The sequence below is a fragment of the Blastomyces dermatitidis genome, assembly GCF_000003525.1.
Source record: "Blastomyces dermatitidis ER-3 genomic scaffold supercont1.5, whole genome shotgun sequence".
Taxonomy (NCBI): domain Eukaryota; kingdom Fungi; phylum Ascomycota; class Eurotiomycetes; order Onygenales; family Ajellomycetaceae; genus Blastomyces; species Blastomyces dermatitidis.
In genome coordinates, this window is record NW_025544778.1 from 1,375,242 (window position 1) to 1,395,616 (window position 20,375).

Genomic DNA, 20,375 nt, shown 5'->3' on the forward strand with positions numbered 1-20,375 from the left:
CGCACGCGAAGAGTGGTTTGCCGGCCGCGAGGAGCGGAGGCGGGCTCGGGAGCTGGAAGAACAGAAGACGGCAGAGAGGCGGCGAGAGGTCATACAGATGATGAGGGAGGATGAGGAGAGACGGAGAAAAGCGGAGGCAGAGAGGGTGAAGAAAGGGTGGCTAGGTTAGGGTGGGGGTTATATTCATATTTATGCCTGTGTGTATGTATAAATATTTTCGGATTTTTTTTCTTCTTCTTCGCTTTTCGGGGCCACGCCGCTTATCTTTATGGGTGCATTATTTGGCGTTGGTGGGAGAGCTTTGTTTTGATTCGATTCCTCTTTCCTTTCTTTTTGGCTTTTCTTTTCTTTGAGGAATGTTGGGATAAGTGGGAGAGTAGCTTCTTTTTCTCCATTTTCTCCCCATCTCTGCTTTGAAAACCTCTTTGTATAAATACAGCTTGGTATAAATGGCGTTTAGATCTCCGCTAAACAGAACAGGACGTTCCGGCCCTAAATAATATATTCTCCAGCTCATTTTGTTTCTCGCCCGTACCGAGACGCCCATCCGGATGACAGCTTGCGTGTGGAGCAACTGAAAATCAAACGCCCATCCCAAACAGTGACAAACAAATACGCGCATGATCATGGAAAGAAAAAGATGAAAACAGAGCAACGCGCAAAACCATAGCAAGCAGAGACGGAGATGAGGCAAGCGAGCAAAACCTGGTAAAATATATCAAACCCCAAACCCATCAGCCACTGATGTTTCAGTAAAGCTGGGGGTATCAAACATCCGTCATGGTCTTATCTTCATCTCGCCCCTCCCCATCTAACCTGTCATCACCAAATATGTCCTCCATCGTCCCATCCCCATCCCCATCATCATCATCCTCCCCATCTCCTCCTCCCTCCTTCGCAAACGACCCCTGGCCCGACCCAGCAACCTGCTGCCCATTATTATCATTGCCATCAACATCCATCTCCATCCCCTTCTCCCCGTCCTCATCATCCCCTTCGCTCTCCCACTCCTCCTTCAACCCCCACCCAACCCCCGTCAAACAAAACCGCTCAGGCGGCAACCTCATCCCACCCATCATAACACCGCCAGCCGACGCTGCCGCCGCACTAGCCGCCGCCCCACCGTCAACCCCGCGCATAACACCAGGCAGCATCATCCGATTCCTCTCCGCCGCAACATCCATGAGAAACTCCTTCGGCAAACCGCGCTGAAACTGATAATGCAGACGCGACGCAATGCTCATCCGTAGTGCTCCCAGGCTGACGGAGCTCAGATCTAAATTTCCAGGCTGCTGGGACCCTGCTCCTCCTCCTCCGCCAGGCACCTTTCCATCCCCGCCCCCTTTAGACGTACCACCGCCGCCGCCAGACTCCCCCGGATATCCCTCCGTAGCGAGGTAGACAGCATCCTGCAGCGTGCTGGATGTGTATCGGTAAGCGAAGTCGAGAAGTTGGAGAGGGACGCGTTCTTGGTAGGCGGTTACGCCGAGGGAGGCGAGGAGCATGTGAATGAGGCGGGCATCGCGCGGGCGGCGGGATTTGCCTGTGTCTTGTAGCGAGGTTGCTGGGAGGAGGGTTGGGTTGGCTGGGTTCGTTGGGGTAGAGGTGGAGGTGTTGGCGGCGGCGGCGGTCGGCGGTAGGTTGTTTGCTTGGGAGGGATTGTTCGCGGCAGAGGGCGCATCGGCGGGCGGAGTGAGGGGCTGTGTAGATGAGGCAGATGCGCCTGGGTTTGGCCGTGGCGAGGTCATGATATGATATAATTATTGGGCTCAGGCGCAATTGCGCAGCTCGTTTGATGTCGTGAGTGTTGGCCGCTGTTTCGGGGGGAGGTAGGCCCCCGCGCGGATGGTTAGGAGGTGGAGATTGGAGGGTGATCGTGGTACATATGCTTTTGGTTGTATGGCGCCCGTAGAGTAATGTAGTCCTTCAATTCAAGCAATTGCGCAGGAGCTGGGGCGCCAGATACAGGAAATTCCATTGATATACAGAAGAGAAGCTCTCTGGCTGAGAATGGATTAAGTAAGCACGAATTATAACTAGCCTAACTACATTAGGCTAGTGTCATCAGGAGCTGCCTTAACAAACTATTTAAATCGCCAAAAGAGATACCAAACACTGGACAAGAAGAGTCAGTCAGCAGCAGCTTGCTTTAGCAGAGAATGCTCTGGTCTTTTCGGAGCGCCAAATTTGGGCCTGTATCTAGAAGGTTGGTACTGTGTACATGCTGGTATAAAAAGCTCAAGACTGCGGAAATACATGGCAAAAAAGCAATGCGAACAAGCAAAATCAAATCGAAGAAAAAACTCCCGCTAATTCAGCTAATTCAAAATGCGCACGGTGCATCAGTTAGATAAAAAAAATTTTCTCCACGATGATGATAAACTCCTAGCTGAACAAATCAGGAAATGTGCATCTGGTAGTACTTTTTCCGCCTTGTTTTCATAGACGATACCCATACCCCATCATGCATGTAACACCTCCGCGTGCCGTCTCCCACCACTAATTGATAAATTAGCAAGCCTAACTCCCCCTCCCGTGTCCGGATCCCCATCCTCGTCAGCGTCCTCGTCCTCGTCCGAATTCAGTTCGAAGTGATCCTTGTTTTCAACGTCGGAGCCGCCATCTTCATTCTCCAAATCTGACGCCTCAGCCTGATCTTCAGACGCAAATCCCTCCAACATCGAATCTGCCAAATCTTCCCCGCCATCTCCAGGATGTTGGTGATCCATCGAGATGTAGCTAACGCCCATATATTCAATGTCGTACACTTCACTTTCACCGTCCCCCTCTTCACTACCCTCATCCACTTCCTCGTCTTCACCACCACTGACACTGGTATCCGTGGCAGAGAAATTCTCCAGGTCCCTAGGCACTTCCCGCCAGTAGGTGAAATCAGTGAAATCTTCCCCGCCTTCTTGCACAAGCATACTGACAGGTGGGAAGAAATGGTCCACAAGTTCACGCATGGTCACGTAGCTGCTCTTATACTTATTCAAGCTCAGCAGGTCCAGTGAAACTTCCGCGTTGGAGTTGATTGTAAATATCCTCGACGAAGGGATATTCACTGATCGATAACTGAGAGCGTCAGTGAGTCGATTTCCGAAACCGGCGTAGAAGGGGTTTTTCCGTCCCTGGAACAAATTCAGGATATCGCGTAGGCAAGCCATTTTAAACACTTCCGGCTTTCGTAGGTATATCTCACGCCGTAGAGCGGCTATTGTTCTATCGGGACTCATTATAACGGGGCCTTTGGGGAGTTTATAGCCTTCCTGGACAATGCCGCTGAGATATGTTCGGGTCGTATCCGCTTGGCCAGTAGATCTGCTAGTCAGGTACATCAAGTTGTATCCATTGCTAACTATATCAGTGTACAGCTTGGCGACCCCAAGATGAGTCCAATCGCGGCCGATCATGTTAAGCACATGCCCAAGGGCATCAGACCTAGATTACTGTGTAAGAACCTCGCCTGAACCTCCAAAAATAGAAAGCATATAAAATAACGGGAGCACCATACTTTGTAATTGTCCCATCGATATCAGATATCACTATGGGGACTTTATAATTCCACAAGTACATCGCCGCAGGACATGTAGCCTTGTTGACACTGAAAGTCATTTCATTGGCGCCGGGTTTCAGATTCAGCGCCTTCAGTTGTTCACTTGTTAGTCTGAGGGTCTTGGCGTAATTGCGACTTGGTTCCACCGTCTCCCCATCGACAAGTGTTTGGAGTCGGGTTGGATATCCTTGGAGAACGGACTGAGAACGATGGTGTCTCTGAGTCGCTTGAGTTTCATTGCCACTCTGTTCACTCTCGCTATGGTAGCCAGGGTCAGAAACCGCGTCGTCCATCGTCCTAGAAGGGTGCATAGACGCTCTGCGGTTTGCTGCCTCCTTAGACTCCTCGCTGCTATAGATCCATAAGTTTCCTCGCTCGTCAACACCAATCAATGCTCCGATATCATAATTGCCTTCGAGCTCCTCTGCAAGGATTTTTCGGGCGATCACTTCAGCGCGCAGGGCATCCTCGTCACTGCTCTTATATCCTGTCATGTCCAACATTAAATCACCAGTCTCTGTTACATGTGACGGAATGTTAGATATAGATAGCTTCCTTGACAGCGCCATTGCTCGCGAGAGGGCTTCTTCAGGGCTTATGTTGGGAGGGCTACGCGATCGTTCTGACAAAGGACTCCTACTATCCGGAGGCGAAGGGGGTGCAAGAGCGTTCTTGGCGCCAAATTCCACTGGTGACCCAAGGCTCCTCGAAGTCGGTTCGGTGGACAAATCCTCGGATCTAGGTCGGTCTAGGGTTGCGGCCGGTGCTAGCCACGGTGCAGTGCGCTCCGGACGAGAAGTTCCATTCTCTGAAGACCTCGAAAGTGGCGTCGTGACCCCTAGAAGGCAAAGTGTTTAGCATAAGAGGCAAGCGCGGTGGTTGAATGGTAAAGACAAACCCATATCACTCTTTGCTCTCTCAGTCCCGGGGATATTTAAAGGGAGGAGGGTGCTGATCCCGTCATGTGCTTCCGCATTATTTTGTTTATCAAAGGCAAGGTCCAGATAGTCGGGTTCTTGGAGAGGGGCGCCATTATCACTTAGTTCACGCTTGGGGCTTGCGACTGGGGAAACTAAAGGCGAGGTCTGTAAAGACTCGGGGACATTTTCCGAAGTCTCAAAAACAAAAAAAGCTTCTCCTCCCTCCCCAAGCTTCATGGCATAATCTTGCTTGACTCCATTTACTCGAAATTCTACTTTTTTCTCGTAAGGGCGAAGTAGCGAAAATTTACCGAATCGAACATGAAACGGGGAACAGGCGAGGGTGCCTAGGAAACGATGCGAAGAGTAGAATTTTAGTAGAAGCAAATGGTTTCAGGTGATATCGGATAGCATCAGCTCACCATCCTCCTGTTCGATCACGATCACATCGATGGCCCCGCTGAGGGTAGCTGGATTGATGGAGTTCCATGTCTTGGAAACAGAGCCGCTAATACTGCGCACGTACTGCATGCCCGGATCGCGAGATGGAAAACTAAAATTACAATTTCCAGCTTAATTACAGCTAAAGCACATTCAGTCAGAGCCAATTTTCAAGGGCTGGAAGACTAGGTGTTGTTGAAGCAAAATGAAACGAGCGTGGTCGATGCTGTTCCTCAAAGCCGCTGTCGGATGGCCATGTGATGAAGCAACGCAAAAAGAGTGGAGGACTGTGGTGGTGGTGATGGTAGTGAAAGGGGTATTAAGAATAGTTTATATGATATAATACAAATTTACGAGAAGAGGATGAGGGAGTTTGAGAGAGTATGTGGGGGGGGGGGCGAGGAGAAGAGGAAGAGGTGAAGTGGTGAAGTCGTTGAGGCTGTTGAAGCTGCAACAAGGTTTAGCTCCGGCGGCAATCCGGCTGCCAAGCAACGGCGACCCGCAATTGGCCAGCCGCTGGCCGGCAGCATGTGATTCTGTTCATACATACAGCGTAGTCCGTAGTAGACATATAAAAATGTTCTTGCAGCTCATCCCTTCAAATGTGCTCAAGGCCCTGCCGGTGAGACTTATTTTATGAGTCAGCTGCTGCAGCATACGGGAGTGAATAACTGTTTATTATGGTGGTTTTTTTCTTCATGTACCACAGAACTACTCCGTATGCTATCCTCTATCAGCTTCTAATGTCCCAGAATACCAGAAAATGTTACGGGGAATTCAAGATTACCCTGTACACATGGTCCTGCTTCGAGGTTAGAGCAAGCTAGCCCGTTCGCTCATACAATACATGGGTAAAGCTGGATAATGATGCAGTCGGGATATTTGGTGGCTTCATCGGGATGGAACCCCGCAACAATTCCTAAGTTGAATTGGCATCCTTACATATCCTTCGCGGACAAGGAACTCAACAGCTTATGCCCGAATGGACAGGATATATACTAGTGGTAGAAACGGCCCATCTACTCTGGATATTGTTACAATAAGATAATTTAGCCAAGCTATGCTGCCGTGTTGAGAAAGGCAGTGGCAGCGGAGTCAAGCAGCACGTGTACTTCCTCTGGGAAGTACTGTTGGAGACAAGAACAAGAACAATAGCAGTAAGCATATCCAGCCACATATATGAATTCTGGTATCATATGTTGATTCTCAACACCATTCCTCAGCCAAAAGGTCGGTTAGGTTGTAGGGCTGAGAAGAGAATTAGGCTTAGCTAATGGACTCGAGGCCAGTTCGGAGCTTTGTTAATCCTGTTCCGGACACCTCGCCAGCGGCAAAGAGCCTCCAAGAACAAACCAAGCTCGGTGACGAAGCTCAGACAGTTGAGCCCGATGTCAATTCGCCAGCTGAAGCCGCAGACGAATATCGCGGTCTTGCGGACGGGCCATGGGTAGTGGCAATGTATAATAAACCACTACTTCTTATGCATATCTACCCTGGCTTCGCTCCGATTTTGAGAATTCGCGGTACAATGGCTCTCCTCGTCGCAGCCGCGATTCTATGGGCCTTGATATGGTGAGCCTAAGTCGAATTATTTAATTGTACATGGGTCAACGGAATGATACTGATGCTTTGTTGCAGGCTTCTATATCGTGCATATCAGGTCTGCCAAACGCCAAACGATATTCTGGTTGAGAAGTTGGGCTTGGATATCCCACCTGCTCCCGATGTCACTCTGGAAGAGATCAGCTCGACTATGATTCGCATTGCCTGGAAACATCCTGATATACACCATTCTATTCACAAGCACCTCATTCAGGTTAATGGCGTCAAAGGTTTGTCGTTTGTCCCTCTCTGCTTCTCTAGGTGACTGGTATATTGTGTATATTAACCAGCCTCTATAATAGTTGGCGAAACAAAACGTTCAGAAACAGCAGTAACCATATCCAATCTCTCCCCGGGCCATATATATCATGTCTGCGTCTCCGCAGTTAGCGCTGCCAATTTCCACACATCAAGTTCCCTCCTTCACGTCCGTACGAAGTCTCTATCAATTTCCGATACTCGGGAGGACGATGTGGATGGCGGCCCACCCATTGTTCGAGCTTACATTTCCAGACCTCCTGCCCCTTCACCTTCGCCATCTGCACCGCTAATGTGTCGAGAGCAGAGTGGTGGGCCACTTCAGGGGAAACGCTTCTCGGGAAATAGAAAATCACTCCCTTCTTCAATTGCAGCACCAGACACTACCACCCACGCAGGCGCCGAGGGCAGCCAAAGGACCGGCAGTGTTGATGAATCCGACGAAAATCTTGCGCGTTTAGCAGAAAGGCTCAAGGACTTGCAGCAGGAGAATGAAACTTTGGAAAAGCAGCTTTGCATGGAGGAGAAAGAACATGAGCTCTTGCTACGGGAGTTAGAGGAACAGCGGAATGAACTAAGACAGCGTGTGAAGGAGAAGGATGAAGCCAGTGGAGACCTTAGAAAACACGTTAGCAGGCTGGAAAGTATCAATCGCACAGTACAAAGCGAGAAAAGCAAAAAGGAAAGACTGCTGCAGCAAAAGGAAGCGGAGCGCCAAAAACGCAAGGAAGATATCGTCCGATGGAATGAACTACTGGTGGCGATGCACGGGAAAATATCTCGTGCCAAGGAAGAAAAGGCGCAAATTGAGTCGGAGGCTGCGAACCAGGTCAACGAGTATCGCAACAAGATCACGAGTGAACAGGCTGAAATGAAGTCTTTGGATGAAGATATCAAAGTGAAAGGGAGCCGTATCAAGGAGATGGAAGAGGAAAGACGTCGGTTAGAGGGCGACGACACTGATGATGGGAAAGAGCTTGATCGCTTGGAGAAGGAGAGAGACCACGCCTGGGAGGTCAAATTGGGAAATCTAAGGGCGCAATATGCCTCCCTCATCAACACCCACTCGCAGGTTCGTTGCCGTGCACCCTTCATTTAGTAAATAGTTTAACTAACTGTATTTATGCAGGCCCAGCAACAATATCAGGACGCTCAAGAACGTCTTAGATGGATTACCTCCCAGCGATCCAATGCCACGCCTCCGTTCGTGGCTGTTCCTTCACTAGATCTAGAACTGGCCCACAGAGCTAGCTTCAATCGTCGCACTCGTCATCGTGGCTCCCTCGTGAGCAACGTTTCGTCTCCCGTGAGCTATCCTGTCATGGACACCTCGTTCACTAATGCTGCACCAAATTACAACGCCGCTGGGAGTGGCTCGCCAACTTTTCCTCCCGGTCCTGCATTTTTCAACATTAATAATGGGATGACTATCCCGGACCCCTCCGACCAGACCGTTGTCAACCGCGCGGATACGGATGTATTAGCAGGCAATCTTCCTATGAGTCCGCGGGCAGATTCTCTCTTACCCTCAAACCTTCTTGGTGACGAGGAGCATGCATCAGCATCTCACCCTTCCGGCATTACCACTCAATTTCCTAAATCGGGTGCCTTCGACAATCTTCTTCCCAACTCTCCCTCACCTATATCTTCTGGGAGCCGCCCTGCGAGCCTATTTACAAGCCCACGTGAAAGCTTAAACAACCTACATGAGAGTGGGCACAATTCAATGGCCATGCCAACCTTGCCAACCCCACAAGAGCCTCCAGATAGTGTTCAAAGCGCTTCTCGTCGGCTATCGGGGCTCTTTAATTTCCATCGCCAACGGGGCAAGACCATGGTGGATAGACCGCCTTTGCTTGGGACTCTCAAACCTGGCCAGAGCCAATCTTTCCCACGAAACTTCGATGATGGCCTTGATCCGATAGGTACAAGACGACGCCGTCTTAGCTATACGGGAAACTGGGCCAATCCCGTCACAAATTTATTTCCCCGCAGTGCGACCACCAATGTCACCAGTGACAGTTCCTCAGACAGGCTACCTGCCAGTCGTAGAGTTATGTTCCCTAACATCTTCAGTTCTGGGAGGTTGACTTCTGCGATGTCCAGCGCCTTGGAGAAATCAGCGATAGATCGTGGCGATGCAGGTACTGGGTACAACCAATTCAGTCCCCGGCATGACCCTATAGATCCGTCCATCCTCGGAACCGTTCGTCGGGGATCCCTGTCTCCGAGACCAGCGTCCACATACTCGTTTGAAAATCATCAACTCCCACGTCCTGCTGCGGATAACCAACCATTCGGATGGCCAGCCACCGACAAAGCGGGACATAGAAATAGCCCACTTGGACTCGACTGGGTGTCTCCTGTAGCCTGGTCCCGCAGCCAGTCACGGCGCCCGTCAGTCCAGTTTGGGTCATCAAGCAATCTGCAACTAGGCTTGGCGTCTGGTGATGTAGATTTTCTTGAAACCCCGTACGAGCAGCAACGCCCAGTGCAAGCCCCCATTGGGACCCGGCCACCGTCCTCTCATCGACCAATAACGCCGAAACTCAACCCGACAGCACCTTCGTTCAAGACCCTTTTTGGCAAAAAATCTGAGAAAGGTAAGAATAAAGAAGCGGAATCCTCAAAGCCACGAGACCAGGAGCCCAATCTTGAAGACGGCTCACCGCCTGAATCACGCCGGTCAAAAGATTCCCGCTCCATCCGCACCTCCACCGCAGAGTCCTATGAGTCCCTGGAACGAACCTCATCAGGCACACCTTCAGAAATAGTAAACCTAAAAGAATCATTTATCCAAAAAATCACACGCAAGAGCAGCTCCAGCAAGTTCAACATCTCCTGGAAAGATCGAGCTGGGCTGTTCTCGAAGAAAGGCGGTGGCGACCTGTCTTCTTCCCTTCCGGCCGCCCAAGGCGACAATATCGACGACGATGCCGTGGCGGCGGAATCCCTGCTCGGTAAAAGTATTGATAGCTTAGCATCCAGCGTGCCGTCGGCGGACAAGTCGATTAAGAGCAGCAGTCTGGGATTCGGTTTCATGCGGAAATCTAAGAAGGAAAAGATCACTGGTGACTTTAGTGAGAAGGCCAGTGAGACTGGCGATGAGGATGTTTCTGAAGATGTCTGATCGGATTCTGGGTATCGCGTTGTGATATATTTATGTTGGGCCTTTGGAGGAGTTGGTATATACATACTTTACTTGGGGATTCCAATATCTTGGATGGTGTTAAACTAGTAGGCATGGTAGCTTTAAAAACTATTATTATTAGAAATCTGATACAATAAAGTTATTCAATAGGAGTAGATGAAACTTGTACTTTAAGAATCACATATCCATGTATATCTATTATTCCATTTGGTGATCTGGTTTGTTTCAACGTTCCTGATCCACCAAACTCTATTGATGGCATCCACCTCCAATTTAACCCAACCCACATCAAGTCTCACAAACACACTCGTCTTCCATACACGTCCCGCCCAAGCACGGATACCCGTGTATAATCTCATGGCGAATTCAAAGTAAGTCATAGTCCCCGTTATCTGCGGCTCCTTTTCAAAATTCACTGTATTAACCATTGTCTGTTCTTTTCGCCCCCCTCCCGAATAGATACGAATACGTCAAGGCATTTGAGCAGGATGACAGCCTGCTTCCAAATACCTGGATTGTTGTCCGCATAGATGGACGAGGTTTTCATAGGTAAGTTAATGCCCTTTTCTTGTTATCGCTATTCTGGCGTTATTTCTTCATCTCTTTTCTCTCTTTTCGCTACGTCTGTTGTTTGCGCGGGGTATACATACGCGTATAAAAAAAGTTTTATGAAAGATTGGATAGATACAAGATAAACTATCCCCTGCTCTTTTTTTAGTATTTATATGGGATAAACAAGCTTGAAGATCGATACTTTTCCCATCTTAATATGGAAGAAAAGAATATATATATTCATATATCCCTTTTTCCCCATCCTTTCTTTCGCTTCTACTTCGCTATTCCAATATCTTCGATTACCCCCACTAACTCTTTCCCCCCCAGGTTTTCCGACCGATATCAGTTTCAAAAACCAAATGACGAGCGTGCGCTCAATCTCATGAACACCGCTGCATGCGCCGTTATGAAAGACCTCCCTGGCTTAATCATCGCATATGGCGTCAGTGATGAATACAGGTGTGAACCTCCTGCTGCCGAACGCAGGCGACTGACAGCACATATATGTATGTACGTGCCTGATACTGATGAATTATTTTCAATAAAGCTTTGTTTTCCACCGGAGTTGTCAGCTATTTGAGCGGAGAAGTAGGTAAGGTTAATCTTTTGGAGCTGGACTTCCCTCTGTGCGCCCTCTAGATGAAATGTATTTTGCCAGAGCCAGAAAAAGAAAGAAAGAAAAAGGAACAGTTTTTGACATGCTATTTCTTTCTTATTTGACAGCAAACTCGTGACTACAATTGTATCGACATTTACTGCTCATTACATATTCAACTGGTCATCTTTTTTCCCGACTACGCCGCTAGAACCCGGATTTCTACCTTCATTTGATGGAAGGGCCGTTCAATATCCGAGTGTACAGAATTTGAGGGATTATATGAGTTGGAGGCAGGCTGATTGTATGTTTCTAAGTCGGTGGCTGTTCAGAATTTCTGCATTTTCCCTGTTGATCTCCGGTATACTTCGTGTGTTCACGGTCATTGATCACGACTGGTTGGATGTCTGGTTCAGATGGGCACCCTTGGCTGACAAATTTATGAATTTTGAAGGTCATATAAACAACCTCTACAATACTACGTTCTGGAATATGATTCTGCGTGGTGGAATGAGTAATACAGAAGCAGAAAAGGCGTTGCAGGTTTGTATATCAGATGTCTCCAGTCCCCCATTTGTAGTGTACTACCGATGCACGAGAGGATTTGCTGATAGAAACAAAATCAGGGCACGGTATCCGGTGATAAAAATGAAATTCTATTCTCGAGGTTTGGCATAAACTATAATAAAGAACCAGAAATGTATAAGAAAGGTAGTGTGATATTCAGAGATGTAAGTGTTGCCCGTTTTTTACGTACCACCATATTTCCCGTCAGGTCAAGCATGTCTCACAACGTTTGGAAAACAGTACGAAATCCAACCTCAAACAGAAAAGAAGGCCGGTGGTGAGTCCAAAGACATAGAATATCAAGTCGGAGAAGAAGAGGGCCCACCGGCAGAAATGACGAAATCCCAAATGGCGAGGGTACGAAAAATACAGAAAAAGGCCACGATCGTGGTGACGCATCTGGATATTATCAAAGATGACTTTTGGGATCAGCGGCCGTGGATTTTATCGAATACGCCCGGTAGGCTCTCTGGGAAAGGGTGAAAATTTTTGATTTCTCCATTCGTGTAGAGTAGGCGGATGCAATTACGAATATAATTGACAAAATAAATACCTAAACAAATAGGGGGGTATCATGAGATCTATTGCTCGCGCAGAAAATAATGATTGGAGCACGCCAAAAAGAAAACCAGGCCAAAATCATATCCGTCCACGTCCATTTCAAATCGCTGTATTGGTTTCGGGGTCATACTCTTTTTTAAGGTATGCCTTATTCGTACTGGCAAGGAGTAGGCATCCCGTATGTTCAAACATAGTTCCCGAGCTCTCGTTTGAGTGGGTTAGGCTGAGGGTATAAACATGAGCGCAAGAAGGGCAGGTTCCACTCCTTATTACCATCATTCTCTCCGCTTGGATTTCTTCTCCTTGCGCTTCAACTCTCGACGCGCTCGCTTCTCCTCTTTCTTCAGCTTTTTCTGTTTCTTTCGTACTTTTTTCTCCGATATCCCATCTTCATCAGCCGGTTCATTGTCTCCTTCTCTTTCGCCTTGCGATAGCGAATCGGGATCAGCATCTTCTAACTTTTGCCGCTTCTTCCGTCTCTTCTTATCTGCACGAGCATCCGAAGAATCTTCTTCTAGCTTAGCGGTTCCTTTCTCTTTATTCCTCTCCTTCCTCTCCTTTCTCCTCCGCCTCCTTTCCTCTTTCGATTCCACCGCCAGCCCTGCATCCTCAGCGACCCCTCCCTCACTAGAATCTCGCTCATCTGGCTTGCACTTCTTCCGTCTCTTCTCCCTCTTCAAAGCCCTCTCCTCCCTTTCCTCCATATCGGCGTCATTCTCATCGCTTCGCTTCCTTTTCCCATTTTTCTCTCCTCTCCCAGGAGCAGTAGAAATCTCGCAACCACCCTTCACCTCCTTGCCTTCATTAATCATAACCCTATCAATCGTCCCTTCCAGCGGCTCCCCTTTCACAAAAAAGCGATATAACTCGCTCGACCCACTAGCGGCTGAGCCAGATCCATCGGACTGGGGCGTCGCACTCCCATCATCACCAACCCCCTTCAATGCCGCCTCGAATCCACGAAGCCACCACTGGTTCGTATGGTCGTGTGTCGTCTGCTTCCCTAGCCCATGGGTGTTCTTTTTCCGCGCGACCAGGATGGGTTTGGTTAGGCCGAGGCCGCCGTGTGGACCCGGACGTCGGTTGGGGTTTAGAGGGTTGCCCGGGCCAGACCAACCCTGGCCAAGGAGATATGCGTGCGTATCCATTGAATTATTGTATTTTATCCAGAAGTCAGCGTCGGCTTGGGAAGGAAGGGCTGCGGCGTAACAGTTTCGCGCGTGTTGCCCGACTCGAGATAGATCAAAAGATCCTGAGTAGTAGGAAACGAGGCATCGAGAAGGGTCTAGGAATAGAATACCCTCCTTTCAGATATATAACCAGTGCATGGCGAGCTGCGGGCTTCTAATGTCGGCTTGCGAAAATTGTTTTTTGTGCCGATTGCTTAGTAAGCAGAAGCAATAGCGCAGCGCTTAGGATAGCAAGTTACGAAAAACCAGAGCCAATGCAAAAAATGAAACTCCCGATTTGTATTTTTTTATTTTCTCTACGAAACGTAGTTAATCTGTGTACACAGAACAGGAAGAGAAGAAAGAAAGCGAAAGAAAGTAAATCGGAGCTCCTTATACAAGTGACGCCAGCACAAAAGCACAGAAAGCATCTCCAACGCCGAGCTATATATTATGTGCGTGGGTGCCAAACATCTAGTGATTATTTTCAGTTTTTTTTCCTCTTCTCAATTTTTCGTTTCTCTTCCACTCTCCTCATATCGTTGGATAAAACCGCTGTAGAAAAAAACCCTTTTTTGGCCAGAAAACATTACAATCTTAAAGGGGGCTGAAAGAGGCGGGCAGAAAAAGAAAACAAAAGCAATAGTACTCACCCAGGCTAAGATGGAAGGCTGTGAAATGGACAAGCCACAATAAAGAACGCCACATCATTGGAAGAAATAACCAACCAACTAATACAAAGCCTAGCCATGCGGGATGGTTGTTTTTTTTTTGTCGGTACGCAAGTGCTAATGACATGGAGTGGTAGTACAGCGATGTGATGAGGGGAAAAAACCATCGCGAAATGAAAATAAGGGAAGAGGAATTCTTCTCGAAAGCAAATACATAAACAACGTCGAGCCTACTGGCGAGGAGATCTAAAAAATAAATATTAGTACTTGGTCTCTGAGCATATAAACGTAGAATAACTCACGTAGGGTTGAAGGTAGGGGAGGTCGGGCTGTAGCCAGGAGATGTTGGGCCACCCGGAGAAGTTGGCGAGCCCGAGAAGTTGGGAGAGGTAGGTGAGTAGGTTTCCGGACTAGTTGGAGACCAGCCAGGGGACGTGGGTGTATATTTGGGAGATGTAGGAGATGTCGGGGAAAGATGTCTTCCAGTCGATATGCCGAGGGCAGGACTCGTAGGGCTATAGCTAGGAGAAGTAGGACTGAATGCAGGCGAGGCAGGACTGAAGCTGGGAGACGTTGGGCTATAACTAGGGGATGTGGGGGAGAAACCAGGTGAGGTAGGAGAATACGATGGCGAAGTTGGCGACTGTTGGTAGCCTGGAGAAGTTGGTGAATAGGCAGGCGAAGTGGGCGCGAAAGCCGGACTGGCGGGTGAAAACCCAGGAGAGGACATGAATCGAGGACTCGTAATGCTCATACCAGGAGAAGTCGGGGAGTAGCCAGACGATGGAGAGTAGCGAGGAGAAGTTGGGCTGGTATTGAACGGGCTGGTAGGCGAATAACCTCCACCTGGGCTTCTTGCTCCATGAGGGCTGAAGCCACCGCTGAACCCGGAGGGCTGATATTCAGTGAACCCTGCAGGCGTCTCGGATCCAGCTTGTCTGATTGGGGAGAAATTGGAGTCAGGGTCTGGTGATCCAATGTACATGTTGTCCCGCAAAGGGGAGCTGCTATCGTATGGAGTAGCCGCTCCGTCACCAAGTAATCCTTTGCCATCAGTCATTAGACCAGCATTGCTCGAAACGACTCCCATGAGCATATCCTGATCCAGGTAGACATCAAACTCCCCAGTTCCAGCTGGGGCCATCTGTCCTAAGATCAGATTCTCAGATACACCACGGCAGTCATCCAGCTCTGCAAACGCAGCGGCGTCAAGTAGGATCTCCACTGTTTCCTCAAAAGAACATCTCATCAGAGCGCCAGTATCAGCACGATTGATACCATGTCTGGTGACTGCCATGAGGAAGCCCCGTGAAGTCATAACATCGACGAGGAGGGCCAAATGACGGTGGTTGACGTATGATCCATCAAATGCAAGCACCTGGGTTAATTCTCGCAAAAGTGCAGTTCGAGTAGCTTCGATTCCGAATACTTCAAGAATCTCAATGAACTGATTAGAGTACGTGCGAGTTGTATCAACTCCAGGGATGGTCAGGACTTCGCCGAGGGCGGATCCACTGGTTTCAAGAACCCACTCCTTACACAACGGGTCCTCGGCGCTTTGATAGAGAGATCCATCCTCCAAGACACGGACTCTCGATTTCTCATTGATGAATGCGCGTTCGATGCCAGCCACGCCTCGTAAAGTAAGGGTATCAAGCAAGTGGCTTTCCAGCTTCTTTAGAGTTACATCGTATTCAGTGTCATCATCATCGTCATCCTGCTTAGAGTCTTGGATTTGTCGGATACGGATGACCTGCTCGTCAGCGTTGTTATCACTGAAAATAACAGCAATATCTTGCGGATAAGCGTCTTTGATTTTCATTGCAACATCTTGGACTGTAAGACTCTTGTCAAGGAGCTTCGGTCGACTCAAGATGATTCTAAGCAACCATTTCGACTGATGGCTCGAATCATCTGCGACATCCTCAGGGATAATGAAGTAGGATTCAACCATGTCACGGTCCGCTTCAATCACTGTAGATTGGATATCAGGGTCATAGTAGATCTCCGTCGCTTCCGTAACAGACCTCAGACTGGTATGCTCAACAACGCTGCGGAGTTGCTTGACAGACTCCTTGTCCATAGCACGACTAGGGTCCTGATATACAGTCATAGAAGGAGTTTTGATGTGCGTGGCCACATTGAGAATTTCCTTCAGACGAGGCACACCGAGGGTAACGTTCTTGGACGAAACACCAGCAAAATGGAATGTGTTCAACGTCATCTGTGTTGCTGGCTCTCCAATTGATTGTGCAGCCAAGACACCAACCATTTCACCCGGGTTTGCCATCGCCTTGGAGAATCGACTTTCGATAGCACCCAGTACGTGCTGGAATGCGAGCCGGTTAAGAGAGTATTCCACCACAAGTCTGCGGAATGCAAGGCGGGAGCGGAGCTGAGCCTTGAAGAGTAGGGTGGCGCTTTCTTGTGCTTCCCGGGAAATCACATCGTCACCACGAACAACGATAAGGCGGTCCAGTAGGGCTCTGATTTGAGGTATGACCTCTGCAGGATGCAAGTCGCTAATGGCACCTTCTCGAATTCTGAATATCGTTTTCGCCGACTCGAGAATTCGCTGGACATTGATTGGCAGCTGCATCATTTCCTCGTCCTCTTTGGCAACGCTACGCATAAAGGCCCGGTCCTTCAAGAGCTGTTCCCATTCTTCGTCAAGATACTTCTGTACCTCGATATCGCCGGCAATTTCCGTAGCTTGTTCCAACACGTTGGGCGAGAGAGTCCTTTCGGGGTCCATCAGATCGATTCGATATCTGTCGCGGAATCTCTCATCCGAGCATTTAATAATATCGACACGTTGATTTTCTATATGTGCGCCGTCCAAACCATCCTCTCCGTACAGGAACTGGACAACATCTCCAAGCGAGTTGCGAACTGTACCATCGTATTTAACCATGACCTCTTCCAGGGCCTTGACAAGCTTCCGTTGGATATATCCCGTTTCAGCTGTCTTGACAGCAGTGTCAATCAGACCCTCACGACCAGCCATAGCATGGAAGAAGAACTCTGTGGGCGTAAGACCACGGAGATACGAATTTTCGACGAAACCACGAGACTCGGGTGAATAATCATCCTTTGTAAAATGTGGCAAAGTACGATATTTGAAACCGAATGGGATGCGTTTTCCTTCAACGGATTGCTGGCCGACAACAGCAGTCATTTGAGAAATATTGATAATCGAGCCCTTTGAACCAGAACGCGCCATTTGAACAGCATTGTTCAAGTCCTTAAAGCTCTTTTCTGTCTCCGTTCCGGCCTCGTCACGGGCATTGTTAAGGGCGCGGGACACTTTGCTCTCGAAGGTTTCACGGACATTCATACCAGGCAAGGGCTCAAGAGTATTATCCGTCGCACTAGCTGTGATCTCATCAACTTCCTCCTTTCTCACGCGAACTGCTTCCTCAATCTTCTGGATCGTCGCTAGATCCGGAATTGTATCACCAATTCCAATACTGAAACCGTGGTGTAGTAGCCAGTAGTTCACGACGGTTTGGGCCCCATTGAAGAAATTCATCGCCAGTTCAGGTCCATACTCGTTGAAAATAGTATGAATGATACCTCCACCTGTTGCTCCAACCGTCTTTTTGGAAAACATTCCGTACATAAGTTCGCCACTGTGTACTAACAGTCCACCATCAGTTAGAGGGGAGAATTTCTCCGAAAGGGGTGCCTTGTCTCGATCAACCCGAAGAAGGTTCAGACCAGCAGGAAGGACCATGCTGATCACTTGTTTTCCAGTCCACCTCGGCCTGGGTTTCAAAATGGCTGGCTGGGGTATTACGCCATCCCAATCAGGGACCCAAAGTAGAATATTCATGATCTGCTCTTTCGTTAAGAAAACGTCACGACTGCAGATTTTGTAGATTCCACAAAGAGTGTCCTGCACGATACCCATCAACGGGCCGTTTCGTTGAGGGGATACAATTTGCAAGGGCACCATGCAAAGTTGACTGAGCTCAGCGCGGGCCTCCTCGCTTTGTGGAACGTGCAAGTTCATTTCATCACCGTCGAAATCAGCGTTGTAGGGGGTGGTAACGGACAGATTTAGTCGGAAAGTCGAGTACGGCATGACGCGAATACGGTGACCCATCATAGATTCCTTGTGCAAGGACGGCTGCCGATTGAATAGGATCACATCGCCATCCACGATATGACGCTCCACTCTCCATCCATACTGCAAAAAGTTTCTCCCACCTCCACCCTTGTGAAGGCGCAAGTCGATACGTTCGCCTGTGTTGCGGATAACATAACGGGCACCAGGATGAATATCGGGGCCGTTATCAACAAGTTCACCTAGCTTGGCAATGTTGAAAGGAGTGACGACCTCCGGATAAGTTAAAGTCTGAGCAATGCTGAGCGGAACTCCAACTTCGTCCAAAGACAGATTCGGATCACCGGTAATAACCGTACGAGCCGAAAAATCGACACGTTTTCCCATCAAGTTTTGACGCAGGCGGCCTTCCTTACCCTTCAGACGACCACGGATAGCTTTGACAGGTCGATTAGACTTTTGCATAGCTTGTGGCTGTCCGGCAATATCGTTGTCCATATAGGTTGCAACATGATACTGCAAAAGAGACTCAAATTCACGGACCACATGCTCAGGAGATCCTTCCTGTTCGCATCTGGTGACATTCTGATTCGCACGAACAATCTCTGCCAGTTTATATGTTAGGTCGTCCTCTCCACGTTGGCCACTCCCACTACCGCCGACGAGAACACTGGGACGGACTGGTGGCGGAGGAACGGGAAGAACTGTGATGATCATCCACTCTGGTCTGGCATAATCGTTGCTCAACCCCATCAAACGAACATCCTCCTCTGAGATGGTTTTAAATATGTTAAGGGCCATCTGCGGAGTGATCTGTCTCTTCTCAGGCTGTTGTACGTCCATATCGTCCATCATATCACGGTTCTTGCTAGGCTTCCAGGTCCCAACCAAACTAATCCCTTCTTTACGAATTTGTGGCTGAATATTTCCGCATCCACCGTGAGAGTGCACAGGCTTGGAAGGTTCCTTGCCGAAAGGGTCATCATCATCTGGGCTAGGATCAGCTTCACATATCAAGACATCTTTTGACAGCCGCCAAATCGCATCAAAGCGTCGCTTTGGGTCGCGGAAACGCAGCGCTTCCAAATACTTTTGGTCGGTCTGGATTTCATAGATGCAGTGTCAGCAATGAGTAACAACTCATGATTTGCCATCCCCATCAGGGATGACTAACCGTATTTGCCTTGATCTTTCCACAATTGTGGCAAACAGTTTCCAAAAGTTTCTTGATTTTAGTCAGGAAACCTGATGTGAGCGTTAGCTTTAGGTAGTCCAAGCATAGCTAGACTTAACGTAAGTCTCACCAATATGGAACACAGGAGTAGATAGCTCGATATGCCCAAAATGTCCAGGACAGTCGTTGATTCCCTCTTCGCAGGTAGCGCAGCGCCAGTTCCGATCGATGGTACCGAGACGAGGGTCATTTAAACCTTTCTCCCGTGGGCGTTGCCGTTGCTCATCCTATTGTAGAAGCTCTCGTCAGTTTTCTGCTGACGAACGAAAAATGTGATTAAACAGCAGCTGCATTTCCAAGTGCACCAACCATGGTCTCAGGATACTCCACATGGACCACGCTCATCCTCTTGATCTCCTCGGGCGAGAGAAGACCAAATTGGATCTCCTTAATCGTGCGCAGCTGCGCCTTCGAGTAAGGGAATTTGACGGACGTCATGGTTGTAGTTGATGAGAGATGTGATGACAGTTGAAAGGAAACTGTAGTAGGTTTGTAAGGCGACGACAAGTACAGCAAACACCAGTAAGAGGCAAGGAGCGTTAGCGGTTAGGCAGGCAGTGACGCGATCCTTCACTAGAAACTGAACAGGTAAATCGAGATAATGTCAAAACGACCGCTCCGGTGATGAAAAACGACCGCGGTAGCTGGCCTTCGCCGGCCTTTGGCAGACCCTGCCGCGAGGGCGCCTTCGACCCTTCCAACTCTCTTTGAACGTGATTTCGGGGCGAAAAAGAGCGTAGTCGCTGAAAATACTGAATCAGGCGACGTGAAAAGAGATACCGCGATGTAAAACGCGATATGCTCCGGGTTATGTTGATGGTTGGGGGTCTTGTCGGGGTGATGAAAGGAGATTGTGTTGAGAGTTGCCTCACTTGCGATCGCCTTGGGTTTTAGCACGACTTTTTCCTCAGAGCCGCATGGACTGCGCTAGCCGCTTAGGTAATTATTCTTCACTTGCGCTAGTGACTGTAACAGGCTTGGAGTTTGACTGCGTGGCGGAACTGTCCGAGTCTATGCCCCATTTGG

The 20,375-nt window shown here is 48.8% G+C and overlaps 7 protein-coding genes across 7 annotated transcripts in view; 3 read left to right on the top strand and 4 right to left on the bottom strand.

The window, feature by feature from the left end:
* Window positions 1-169, top strand: part of BDCG_04931 (uncharacterized protein) — a gene marked incomplete at its 3' end in the record, with an annotated part of 894 nt that extends 725 nt beyond the window's left edge. Inside the window, exon 2 of the mRNA XM_045420575.1 lies at window positions 12-169. Within this exon, the coding sequence (XP_045276659.1) occupies window positions 12-169 (158 nt within the window). The remainder of the gene's footprint in view (window positions 1-11) is intronic.
* Window positions 1-1,991, bottom strand: BDCG_04932 (transcription initiation factor TFIID subunit 9B). The gene has a single exon (XM_045420576.1). The coding sequence runs from the start codon at window positions 1,746-1,748 to the stop codon at window positions 768-770; it is 981 nt and encodes a 326-aa protein (XP_045276660.1). The 5' UTR covers window positions 1,749-1,991; the 3' UTR covers window positions 1-767.
* A 14-nt stretch (window positions 1,992-2,005) lies between these two features.
* Window positions 2,006-5,338, bottom strand: BDCG_04933 (nuclear elongation and deformation protein 1). Its single transcript, XM_045420577.1, has 4 exons — window positions 4,899-5,338; window positions 4,455-4,823; window positions 3,515-4,394; window positions 2,006-3,441 (listed from the first exon to the last, which is right to left on the bottom strand). Exons 1-4 carry the CDS (start codon window positions 5,005-5,007, stop codon window positions 2,463-2,465), a joined length of 2,337 nt encoding a protein of 778 aa, XP_045276661.1. The 5' UTR covers window positions 5,008-5,338; the 3' UTR covers window positions 2,006-2,462.
* Window positions 5,339-5,528: 190 nt separating this feature from the next.
* BDCG_04934 (fibronectin type III domain-containing protein) lies at window positions 5,529-10,115 on the top strand. The gene is made up of 5 exons (XM_045420578.1): window positions 5,529-6,074; window positions 6,207-6,489; window positions 6,556-6,749; window positions 6,822-7,849; window positions 7,907-10,115. The coding sequence occupies exons 2-5, from the start codon at window positions 6,374-6,376 to the stop codon at window positions 9,905-9,907; spliced, it is 3,339 nt and encodes a 1,112-aa protein (XP_045276662.1). The 5' UTR covers window positions 5,529-6,074; window positions 6,207-6,373; the 3' UTR covers window positions 9,908-10,115.
* Window position 10,116: 1 nt separating this feature from the next.
* On the top strand, window positions 10,117-13,555 carry BDCG_04935 (tRNA(His) guanylyltransferase). The gene is made up of 8 exons (XM_045420579.1): window positions 10,117-10,299; window positions 10,388-10,477; window positions 10,811-10,942; window positions 11,031-11,075; window positions 11,207-11,382; window positions 11,533-11,621; window positions 11,705-11,809; window positions 11,886-13,555. The coding sequence occupies exons 1-8, from the start codon at window positions 10,184-10,186 to the stop codon at window positions 12,126-12,128; spliced, it is 996 nt and encodes a 331-aa protein (XP_045276663.1). The 5' UTR covers window positions 10,117-10,183; the 3' UTR covers window positions 12,129-13,555.
* BDCG_04936 (uncharacterized protein) lies at window positions 11,639-13,609 on the bottom strand. Its single transcript, XM_045420580.1, has one exon. It carries the CDS (start codon window positions 13,352-13,354, stop codon window positions 12,482-12,484), a length of 873 nt encoding a protein of 290 aa, XP_045276664.1. The 5' UTR covers window positions 13,355-13,609; the 3' UTR covers window positions 11,639-12,481.
* Window positions 13,610-13,612: 3 nt separating this feature from the next.
* Window positions 13,613-20,306, bottom strand: BDCG_04937 (DNA-directed RNA polymerase II subunit RPB1). Its single transcript, XM_045420581.1, has 5 exons — window positions 19,659-20,306; window positions 19,420-19,576; window positions 19,290-19,360; window positions 14,349-19,216; window positions 13,613-14,292 (listed from the first exon to the last, which is right to left on the bottom strand). The coding sequence occupies exons 1-5, from the start codon at window positions 19,785-19,787 to the stop codon at window positions 14,277-14,279; spliced, it is 5,241 nt and encodes a 1,746-aa protein (XP_045276665.1). The 5' UTR covers window positions 19,788-20,306; the 3' UTR covers window positions 13,613-14,276.
* Between the last annotated feature and the right edge of the window lie 69 nt (window positions 20,307-20,375).

Excerpts from the sequence above, each read along its gene's own strand:
- BDCG_04936 (XM_045420580.1), bottom strand. The coding sequence starts at position 13,354 with ATGGATACGCACGCATATCTCCTTGGCCAGGGTTGGTCTGGCCCGGGC.
- BDCG_04932 (XM_045420576.1), bottom strand. The coding sequence starts at position 1,748 with ATGACCTCGCCACGGCCAAACCCAGGCGCATCTGCCTCATCTACACAG.
- BDCG_04933 (XM_045420577.1), bottom strand. The coding sequence starts at position 5,007 with ATGCAGTACGTGCGCAGTATTAGCGGCTCTGTTTCCAAGACATGGAAC. Across the intron at positions 4,824-4,898 it reads CGTGATCGAACAGGAGGATG|GCACCCTCGCCTGTTCCCCG; the intron begins GTGAGCTGATGC and ends ATCGTTTCCTAG. Across the intron at positions 4,395-4,454 it reads GAGAGCAAAGAGTGATATGG|GGGTCACGACGCCACTTTCG; the intron begins GTTTGTCTTTAC and ends TTTGCCTTCTAG.
- BDCG_04935 (XM_045420579.1), top strand. The coding sequence starts at position 10,184 with ATGGCATCCACCTCCAATTTAACCCAACCCACATCAAGTCTCACAAAC. Across the intron at positions 10,478-10,810 it reads GATGGACGAGGTTTTCATAG|GTTTTCCGACCGATATCAGT; the intron begins GTAAGTTAATGC and ends TTTCCCCCCCAG. Across the intron at positions 11,810-11,885 it reads GTAGTGTGATATTCAGAGAT|TACGAAATCCAACCTCAAAC; the intron begins GTAAGTGTTGCC and ends TTTGGAAAACAG.
- BDCG_04937 (XM_045420581.1), bottom strand. The coding sequence starts at position 19,787 with ATGACGTCCGTCAAATTCCCTTACTCGAAGGCGCAGCTGCGCACGATT. Across the intron at positions 19,577-19,658 it reads TGGAGTATCCTGAGACCATG|GATGAGCAACGGCAACGCCC; the intron begins GTTGGTGCACTT and ends CTTCTACAATAG. Across the intron at positions 19,361-19,419 it reads TACTCCTGTGTTCCATATTG|GTTTCCTGACTAAAATCAAG; the intron begins GTGAGACTTACG and ends CGCTCACATCAG.
- BDCG_04934 (XM_045420578.1), top strand. The coding sequence starts at position 6,374 with ATGTATAATAAACCACTACTTCTTATGCATATCTACCCTGGCTTCGCT. Across the intron at positions 6,490-6,555 it reads ATTCTATGGGCCTTGATATG|GCTTCTATATCGTGCATATC; the intron begins GTGAGCCTAAGT and ends GCTTTGTTGCAG. Across the intron at positions 7,850-7,906 it reads TCATCAACACCCACTCGCAG|GCCCAGCAACAATATCAGGA; the intron begins GTTCGTTGCCGT and ends GTATTTATGCAG.